The 11,076-nt window shown below is 39.1% G+C and overlaps 2 protein-coding genes across 2 annotated transcripts; both read right to left on the reverse strand.

Annotated features, from left to right (window-relative positions):
* Window positions 1–1,249: 1,249 nt before the first annotated feature.
* Window positions 1,250–2,162, reverse strand: LOC132842247 (MORN repeat-containing protein 3-like). The gene has a single exon (XM_060864922.1). It carries the CDS (start codon window positions 2,147–2,149, stop codon window positions 1,433–1,435), a length of 717 nt encoding a protein of 238 aa, XP_060720905.1. The 5' UTR covers window positions 2,150–2,162; the 3' UTR covers window positions 1,250–1,432.
* A 1,371-nt stretch (window positions 2,163–3,533) lies between these two features.
* cks1b (CDC28 protein kinase regulatory subunit 1B) lies at window positions 3,534–9,206 on the reverse strand. The gene is made up of 4 exons (XM_060864923.1): window positions 9,068–9,206; window positions 8,887–8,963; window positions 8,673–8,800; window positions 3,534–3,983 (listed from the first exon to the last, which is right to left on the reverse strand). The coding sequence occupies exons 2-4, from the start codon at window positions 8,943–8,945 to the stop codon at window positions 3,931–3,933; spliced, it is 240 nt and encodes a 79-aa protein (XP_060720906.1). The 5' UTR covers window positions 8,946–8,963; window positions 9,068–9,206; the 3' UTR covers window positions 3,534–3,930.
* Between the last annotated feature and the right edge of the window lie 1,870 nt (window positions 9,207–11,076).

The following is an 11,076-nucleotide window of genomic DNA, read 5'->3' on the forward strand; positions in this document are numbered from 1 at the left end:
TATACACATACATACATACATATACATACATATACATACATACATATACACACACACACACACACACACACACACTGGACTGTACAAATCAATCTCTCACTCAGTTGCTGACCACATTTCAGTACATCATCAAACTGATGCTATTACAAAAGTATGTATATGTTTACTTGAACCCTCTCTGTTTATAATCCTCCACTCGTGCACATTGTACTGTATAATATACAGTATACACACTGGTCAGTTCTATTTTGTGTATTTGTCCTGTATTGTTTTGTATTGTCTATTTGCACTGTGTTTTGTCTCACACTGTTTGTATTAGGTTGTACACGATACACTTGACATTGCCAGGACAACTTACTTTAAGTCCTTATCTCCGTGTTGTTATGTAGCTTTGTGTTGTTCTATGTAGCACCATGGTCCTGGTCCTGGTGGAACGTCGTCTCATTTCACTATGTACTGTGTCAGCTATATAAGGTTGAAATGACAATAAAAGCTTCTTGACTTGACCCTGAGAGACCAAATTTTGACCTCCTGCATGCAGTAAGAAGTCAGAATCTCTTACAGTAGGCTTATGATATCTATAATTTCCTTACATGATTAATTGTCATTGTCATGTTAAGCTTGGGACTGTTAGTTCGCCTTGTAAGGTTGTGTTGTTTTGATTTAGTGAATGCTAGCCATCATGTTGCACATAACTTTATTTCCATGTAGCCTAATGCTAGCTAACGTACTCTTAAGAAGAGTCCAAATGGTAAGTTCTCTTAACACTCAACTCACATAAACATATCTAAAAAACTTCTAGCAAAACAATAAACAAACAAGTTTTCAACCTGGAAATAAAGTCTGAGAGTGTGTTCTCAATAGTACAGTAACTGCTCCAACCTCCTGCACTTGTCTTAATTATACTACGTACTAACAAGGAGTTCTTATTCAATTCAATTCCATTTATTTGTATAGCGCATTTAACAATTTCCCATTGTCTCAAAGCAGCTTTACAGAAGTATGGACACAGAAGAGAGAGAAAAAAGAAATAAATATGTAATAATAATAAGAAGAACTTATTAATGTACCGTTAATGAGAAATACAAACCAAAACTCAGCTGTTAGGAGTTTTACTGTGTATTAGACAAATTATTCAGACACTTTTGTTTTTGTTATTTAATATACATCTAGTGCAGCTTTACATTTTGCACACTTTGTTTAACTTTGTACTTATAAATAAGACAAAGAGATTTTAAAAAAAAAACAAAAACAGTAATAATAATTCTATTGGGTAAAACGTGTTGATAATGTAAACAGATCCAGTCCTGTTCTCCAAACCTAATACAAAATCCGGCTTCCGTAACCATGACAACAGGCAGGAACAACATTAGTCACGTGATTGTTTGTTGATTTGTTTGTTTTTCTCTCTCTCAGTAGGTGTCGGTTAGGCTCAGAGGTGTTTTGTATTGGAGTAGAATCGGTCGAGTCCCTCCTGCAGCACAGCATGAGCATCCTTCAGCATCACCTGTGGGAAGGTGCTGCTGCTTAGTGGGTGTGGTTTCTTGGTGTCCTCGCGCACCATCCCACACCTGGGCGCATCGTGTACCCAGAAACCCTCGTACACCTGACACCTGTCCTTGTAGAAGAAGCGTCCGTGTCCGTGCTTCTTCCCGTCCTTTATGCCGCCCTCGTACCTGTTTCCGTTGCTGAGCAGCAGTGCTCCGTGTCCGTGGGGTTTGTCCCTGAGCCACTCTCCTTCATACACGTCTCCGTTTTCCAGCTGCATCCATCCCCATCCGCTCCTTATGTTCTGCACCCATTCTCCCTCATACTGCGCGGACGAGCTGTAGAAACACTTCCCAAAGCCGTCCCTTTTCCCGTTCACCCAGGATCCTGTGTACACGATTAAATATTCACCTGAGGGCTGCAGTTTGTACAGCGTGCCGTGTCCGTGGCGCGCGTCCTGCGCCCACTCGCCCTCGTACATGGCTTTGGCTTTCTTCCACACCTGAGTTCCTCTCCCGTGTCTCAGGTCATCCTTCCACTCCCCGGTGTACAGGTCTCCGTTAAGCTTCCGGACGGTGTGACACAGGCCGTTCCTTTGAGCCCTTTTCCCCATTCTCTCACAGCGAAGCTCACTGCTTTTCAGCTTCCCCAGTAAAGCCATTCTGCGCAAAAGCTCTCCTGCCTTCTCTCAAATAGCCGCTTCCTTTTGTTGTGTGGAAAAACATTCGGACGCTGGAACCCACCTTTGTAACCTTTGTGACGTCAAAGATCCGGTGACGTCAATTCGTTTGGGTTGAACGTCATAGTTAAACATCACAGAGACGATCACCGACCCCGCTGATAAGTTTAGATTTATTATATGTTTAGCATTCATTATAATATGTTTTATATGATTATAATCCCATTTTATTAGGAATACGTGTCACATCCATGTCTCAGCACGTATTAAATCATGCGGATTCAGGACAAGAGCTCCATTTAAAGTTCACATCAGCCATCTGTAATCAGATACACTGTCTGAGTCAAGAGCTATTTAAAGAGGTTTTATAGATTTTATGTACAGTTTGATAGCGAATTCTTATTTCTTTCCTCTGAACCTCTGACATTTCTTTAGTACACGGCATGATGCCAGACAGGAAGGAAGAGTAAATGACCTGATTTTTGCAATTAGTTATGTTTGCATCTCCATAGCATATTTACAGCATTTGGCAGATAAATTGTTTAATCTCATTTTTATACAAGTGTAGTGCCTTGCTCAGGGGCCCAGCAGTGGACGTGGGAATCGAACTCACAACCTTTTCATTGGGGTAATTCACTAGCACACAACCTTATAATTGGTAATAGGCTACCACACCCCCATATCATAGCAGTTAAAGTTACTGTGTTACTGGATTTATATGAGAGACTATGATAAATCTAGACAAAGGACATGCTACAAAGGAACGATCAGATGATCATTCTCTATTCATGCCTTAATTTGATTTAGAATTTATTCCCAAGGAGTTTTCGAAAGATAATCATGTTGGAAACAGTATACGAATAGGTCTTTACAGCATAAACAAACAACAGGCTGTAAAAATTGGTCTTGTCCTCCATGAGACAGTTGAATGGAGCAGATTGATAAGAATTATGTGAATTAAATGATATGAAATTGCTGAATTTGAGTCTGGTATTTCTGTGTGAGCAGGTCAGCTTAGACCATCACCTCAGGTGGTAAAATCTTTTAAACAATCTTGCAGAGGTGATGTGACTTTAAAATGCTGTCAGTTTTTGAAAGTAAGGACTGGGAAGTTTTCAAGTTTGAACCATGCGTGAAATTTTGTATGATGGTTTCAAGTCCTTATTTGTGGGTAGGAAAATGTAGATGACTAAGTATTTATACAGTTATACAATCAGCAGATACACAATACACAGATTTTAACAGTGGCAGTGTTAGTGGTACCAGATGAGCTGGTTTGAGTATTTGGCAGTGACAATTTTCTGTTTAATAAATGCAGACATTTTATTACCCTCACATTCTAATCTAATAATAACTACACAAGATATTCTTCAGAAAGTTTTATTTTTAAAGTAGATATTAAAATAAAAGATCATAAATAATAAGTACAACATTCACAGTACAACATGCAAAGTGTTTTGTAATGATGCAAAGAAAAAGAAGATTAAATCACTGTTTAAATGTAGAGCACACTATGACTGCTCCTTCCTCAGCTCGCATTTTCTAAAGATACTTTCTCTCTTACCAGAATTATGCAGTAAAAAAGAGAACAGTCTATATTTTCTTCGTATGCAAAGACGTGTGGAACAGTAAGAACATTTTGGAAAACTCCTAAGCAGAACATATTCCTCTTAAAATCAAAAGGAACCTACACCAATTTCTATGGCACATTGTCTTCCATCTTCTGCAGTGTGTATTGAGTCTTTTTCCTCAACTTCTTTCCATCACTGGGCTTTGGTCGTGGGCAGAGGACGGCGGAAGAGCAGGATGTGAGGTTCTGGCAGAAGGTACACAAGGGAAAGAATACACAGATTTTAGCAAGACTCAGATCCACATGCTAGCATCACATGTCTATGTAAAGGACACAAATGAACAAAATGTTTTGAGTAATGTCTGTTAACCTTCCAATTTCAATACAAAAAAATAACCATCCAATTTCAATACACGTCCAGATGAGAATTTCTGATGCAATATGTCTTTGGTGAATTTATGGCAATTAGGAGCTTCACTAGCACTGAGGCTCACAGTTAGTTCACAATGTCACTGTAAGCAGTGACTATAGTCTAAACTATATTTTTTTTTAAGTTAAAAAATCTTAACTGAACAGAACCGGTCCAACTTAATTTAATACTAAGTACTTTCTAACTAACTTTCCAATCTCTGTTTTACTTCTGAAAAACCTAAGAAGTAAATTCCAACTCAGGATTGTCTCCTGTATACTGTATATGTACATAACTTGAGATGAATTAACATACAGACACTTACATATTAAATCTATTTCACTGACCCAAAACTAAAATATACATCACACACAAAAACCTGAAGAAATCTCGAGTGATCTTCGTCCCATTGTATTCGATTACTGGTCACTGATAATGCTCTTGTTTCATCATCCCACTTATTGCTTCTTTGTTTGTAAACTACTTATTCAAGATATCTTTCAATTAATCAAAGAAAGCTATTTAATCAATAAGCATTTCGATTATATTTACATTTACATTTACAGCATTTGGCAGACGCCCTTATCCAGAGCGACGTACATAAGTGCTTAAATCTCTAACATTGAATACATTAATGCTGGCTCACTAAGTTACATACTTAAGATACCATGAGTTTAAAACATTTGTTCAAAGTTACAATGAAAGTGTCAAAGGTGTGTTTTTTTTTTTTTTTTTTTTTTTTTTTTTTTTAAAAATGCAAAAGATAATGAAAGAAGTGCTAGTTGAAGTGTTTCCTGATTATATCTCTTTCCATTGCTCCTGATAACCAACCACATCAGCCATTAATCGCCAATCACATGTATCACTGTGTCCATCACTCTCGCACTTTACAACTAATAAGCAGTTTTACTCCATCAGTAATCATTTCCTTTATGTCCTATTTCTTATCTCCTCACAACCACAGCTTCCTTTTGTCTGTGTTCATAATGGAAAGTATAATATTCTCTAAATATTATGACCAATGATTTCTTTCACACAAAATAAACTGTTATGAAAAAACTAGATTCTTCATACACACTACCCAAACTTCTTATTCATATACTATTGTTTTTTGTTTGATATGCAGATAAGTATGCTAATAGGCCATGAATATGCTAATGCTGAATATGCTAATTAGGACGTGACTTTGTTCAGGGACTTCCAGAGCGAGCTGAAGCTCTAGACTGTTTTTCTAGATTGTTTGAGCTGAAGCAGTAGACAAGTATTATAAATATAATATAAATGAACATGCTAATTAGAACTTGACCAGGTTCAGGGACTTTCAGGGCGAGCTGAAGCAGTAGATAAGTATTATGAATAAATGAATATGCTAATTAGGTGAAGCTCTAGACTGCTCTAGACTTCCAGAGCGAGCTGAAGCAGTAGACAAGTATTATGAATAAATGAACATGCTTATGCTAAAGCTCTAGACTGTTTATTCTTATTCATATACAAGTATTATGAATAAATGAATATGCTAATTAGGACGTGATGTCTTTCAGGGACTTCCAGAGCAAGCTGAAGCAGTAGACAAGTATTATGCATAAATGAATATGCTAAGTAGGTGAAGCTGTAGACTGCTCTAGACTTCCAGACCAAGCTGAAGCAGTAGACAAGTATTATTCTTATTCATATACAAGTAATACAAATATGCTAATTAGGACATGACATCATTCAGGGACTTCCAGGGCGAGCATACTAATTTATTCATAACACTTGTCTGCAGGCTTTTAGGTCAAAAGGAGACACAAGCAAACGTCAGTGTCTCCTAGTCCAACACACCTGGCTGGCGGAACATGCAATGTACACACCTGGCTGTAATGTACACACCTGGCTGATGGATCATGTAATGAACACACCTGGCTGCAATGTACACACCTGGCTGCAACGTACACACCGGTCTGTAATGTACACAACTGGCTGATGGATAATGTAATGTACACGCCTGGCTGTAATGTACACACCTGGCTGATGTATTATGTAATGTACACACCTGGCTGACGGATCATGTAATGTACACACCTGGCTGAATGATCATGTAATGTACACACCTGGCTGAATGATCATGTAATGTACACACCTGGCTGTAATGTACACACCTGGCTGACAGATCATGTAATGTACACATCTGGCTGACAGATCACATAATGTACACACCTGGCTGACAGATCATGTAATGTACACACCTGGCTGACAGATCACATAATGTACACACCTGGCTGACAGATCATGTAATGCACACACCTGGCTGTAATGTACACACCTGGCTGACAGATCATGTAATGTACACACCTGGTTGATGGATCATGTAATGTACACACCTGGCTAAAGGATCATGGAATGTACACACCTGGCTGTAATGTACACACCTGGCTGACAGATCATGTAATGTACACACCTGGCTGTAATGTACACACCTGGATGTAATGTACACACCTGGCTGACAGATCATGTAATGTACACACCTGGCTGTAATGTACACACCTGGATGTAATGTACACACCTGGCTGACAGATCATGTAATGTACACACCTGGTTGATGGATCATGTAATGTACACACCTGGCTAAAGGATCATGTAATGTACACACCTGTCTGATGGATCATGAAATGTACACCCCTGGGTGACAGATCACGTAATGTACACACCTGGCTGACAGATCATGTAATGTACACACCTGGCTGACAGATCACGTAATGTACACACCTGGCTGACGGATCATGTAATGTACACACCTGGCTGACGGATCATGTAATATACACATCTGGCTGTAATGTACACACCTGGCTAATGGATCATGTAATGTACACACCTTAGTGATGGATCATGTAATGTACACACCTTAGTGATGGATCATGTAATGTACACAATTGGCTGTAATGTACACACCTGGCTAATGGATCATGTAATGTACACACCGGGCTGCAATGTACACACCTGGCTGATGGAACATGTAATGTACACACCTTACTGATGGATCATGTAATGTACACACCTGGCTGTAATGTACACACCTGGCTGACAGATCATGTAATGTACACACCTGGCTGATGGATCATGTAATGTACACACCTGGCTGATGGATCATGTAATGTACACATCTGGCTGTAATGTACACACCTGGCTGATGGATCATGTAATGTACACACCTGGCTGTAATGTACACACCTGGCTAAAGGATCATGTAATGTACACACCTGGCTAAAGGATCATGTAATGTACACACCGGGCTGCAATGTACACACCTGGCTGTAATGTACACACCTGGCTGACAGATCATGTAATGTACACACCTGGCTGACAGATCACGTAATGTACACACCTGACTGATGGATCATGTAATGTACACACCTGGCTGTAATGTACACACCTGGCTGTAATGTACACACCTGGCTGACAGATCATGTAATGTACGCACCTGGTTGATGGATCATGTAATGTACACACCTGGCTAAAGGATCATGTAATGTACACACCGGGCTGCAATGTACACACCTGGCTGACAGATCACGTAATGTACACACCTGACTGATGGATCATGTAATGTACACACCTGGCTGTAATGTACACACCTGGCTGTAATGTACACACCTGGCTGACGGATCATGTAATGTACACACCGGGCTGCAATGTACACACCTGGCTGAAGGATCATGTAATGTACACACCTGGCTGACGGATCATGTAATGTACACACCTGGCTGTAATGTACACACCTGGCTGACGGATCATGTAATGTACACACCGGGCTGAAATGTACACACCGGGCTGCAATGTACACACCTGGCTGAAGGATCATGTAATGTACACACCTGGCTCATGGATCATGTAATGTACACACCTGGCTGAATGATCATGTAATGTACACACCTGGCTGAATGATCATGTAATGTACACACCTGGCTGAATGATCATGTAATGTACACACCTGGCTGAAGGATCATGTAATGTACACACCTGGCTGACAGATCATGTAATGTACACACCTGGCTGACAGATCACATAATGTACACACCTGGCTGACAGATCATGTAATGTACACACCTGGCTGACAGATCATGTAATGTACACACCTGGCTGACAGATCATGTAATGTACACACCTGGCTGACGGATCATGTAATGTACACACCTGGCTGTAATGTACACACCTGGCTGACGGATCATGTAATGTACACACCGGGCTGAAATGTACACACCGGGCTGTAATGTACACACCTGGCTGAAGGATCATGTAATGTACACACCTGGCTCATGGATCATGTAATGTACACACCTGGCTCATGGATCATGTAATGTACACACCTGGCTGAAGGATCATGTAATGTACACACCTGGCTGTAATGTACACACCTGGCTGACAGATCACATAATGTACACACCTGGCTGTAATGTACACACCTGGCTGACAGATCACATAATGTACACACCTGGCTGACAGATCATGAAATGTACACACCTGGTTGATGGATCATGTAATGTACACACCTGGTTGATGGATCATGTAATGTACCCATCCAGGGCTCTGTTGCACCCCCAGGTTGCGCCACTCCGTCTCCGACATCAGGTGTGTTTTAGGTACACGTTTAGCTATGTCTTTAGGTAACATGACGTGTCTAAGAAACAACAAAACAAAAACAATCACTACACAGAACTGACTCTTTGTGAAAGTCACACAAGTCGTGTATAATAAACAACCAACCTGTACTCAAAGTTCCCGTCGTCGTATTTATCGGAGTAATAGATCTGTTTGTGTGACATGGCGATGAAGTTATTGACCTAAACAACAACAAATGTGCTGTTAATGTTTACATTCAGAGTCACTGAGACGTTTCAACTCTCTGTTACACCAAACGTGTGTAAATAAACCTACAAACACATACCTTGTTTATTCCTGACAAATATACACAGCAGACGTTAATATTCACTTGTAGCTGTTCCTCTAACGTTCATCTGTCCTGCTGACAAATTTCCCTCTCAGAACACACAACCCCGCCGGCAAGCGTTCAAATATTCAAACCGCCTCCTTATTGGTCAAAGCACAGTCATTGCTACCACACGCTTCCAAAATCTATTCTCATTGGCTAAGACGCTTTCTATGAGTCTTCCGGTGCCTCGTAAATGTTTATAAAAACGGGGTGTAATTAATTATATTTTTAAAAACAAATATATAAAAATGTTTACTTAAAAATGGGTCTCTGTAAACGATATTTAAACAAATATCGGAGAGTTACAGGACGAAGGTTTATCACTTCCTGGAAGACTTCGGGAAAACTCGGTGTTTTCCGCTCCAGAACCCGAGAGTGAAACTGGGCGGTTACCTTAGCAACGAGACCAGGCCAATCCGCTCGTTTTGTTTTTGTTTTTAACGGATTTGTTTGTTTGTTTGTTTACTTTTGTTGTCGATATAATGTCCATGAACAAAAACACATTTTACAACCACTAGGATGAATATTATACAAGTTCTATTAGAAATCTGTTTTTGACATGTTTATACTATGAATATAGCACTGTGTTGATGCTCTCATGTAGCATCTGTGTTGATGCTCTCTCTAGCATCAGCGTGCACTTCTCAGGTTATGGTAGAGCAGAAACTCCAGATAAAAAGGTGTGATCTTCACATGGACCAATTTAATATTTAAAAAGAACAAAATAAGACAGATGAATGATTTAAACAGGATTTGATGAAGGATATTAGCTAACTGTATTAAACAGTGGAGGATATTAGCTAACTGTATTATAAAGGTGAAGGATATAAGCTAACTATTATAAGAGTGAAGGATATTCACTTTAAACTGCATTTTGTATAAAATGTGTTTAGAATTATGCAATATTGCATGAGCAAGAATTTTGGTTTGTACTACTGACATTTTACTGTAATGCATCCATTTTTCAGATGCTCTTTGTATTGTCATTGAAGTATTGACAATATAAATGTATGTTTTAAGTATGTTTTTGAACCATGTATCCAAAATGTAAAAGCCACTAAAAACCATTGATTTAACTGGGCTAAGATGTGTTCGTCACTCAATTTTTACCTAATCAGTTTTTTTTACAGCTTCTCCTATAAATTATGTACAATCAAACCAAATTTGGCACAAATTATCTTCAGACCAACCGGGACAAAAAATGTGTCAAAAGAATTTTGAATACTCCAAAATTCTTTGCCTGTGTTGTGCCAACAAATCCAATAGGAAAGCCATCAAAATGGAAAGTAATACTGTATCTCAGCAATGACCTTGCAACGCTGACACAAATCTTGGTATGTATCTTCAGGACCCCGCCATGGAATGCAGCAACTTTAATTACAGCACCACTTACTGGTCCAAAGTTACAATAACATGCTAACGATGCTTCCATCTAAGTTGTATTTTTGTTACTACTCCTCCAAAGTAGGCAAAATCTTCACCAAATTTTCACTACTGCCAATGTATACGTCCATTCTGTTATTATACAGACAACACATGACTGACCGGGTTAATATAAAATACCATCATTGAGCATAAACAAACACAATATAAGCCTGACACATGGTGCAGATACAGATACACATAGTGGGAGAAAAGGCCCAGTCTGATGAGACAACACCACAGATCACAACTGCAGCTAACTGTAATAATAATAATAATAATAATAATAATAATAATAATAATAATAATAATAGTCATTATTATTAGTGGTAATGTTGTTATTGTTGGTGATGCTGTTGTTACCATTGTTATTTTTTCATATTATATTTTATTAATAAATGTGTGTGTCTGTGTGTGTCTGTCTCTGTGTGTGTCTCTGTGTGTGTGTTTGTGTGTGTGTGTGTGTGTGTGTGTGTGTGTGTTGAATGTACCCCGATGTGACTAAACTCCAGGAAAAACCTTAATACATGTAAACAGTATTG

This window comes from Tachysurus vachellii, chromosome 3 (genome assembly GCF_030014155.1).
Source record: "Tachysurus vachellii isolate PV-2020 chromosome 3, HZAU_Pvac_v1, whole genome shotgun sequence".
In the NCBI taxonomy this organism is placed as follows: domain Eukaryota; kingdom Metazoa; phylum Chordata; class Actinopteri; order Siluriformes; family Bagridae; genus Tachysurus; species Tachysurus vachellii.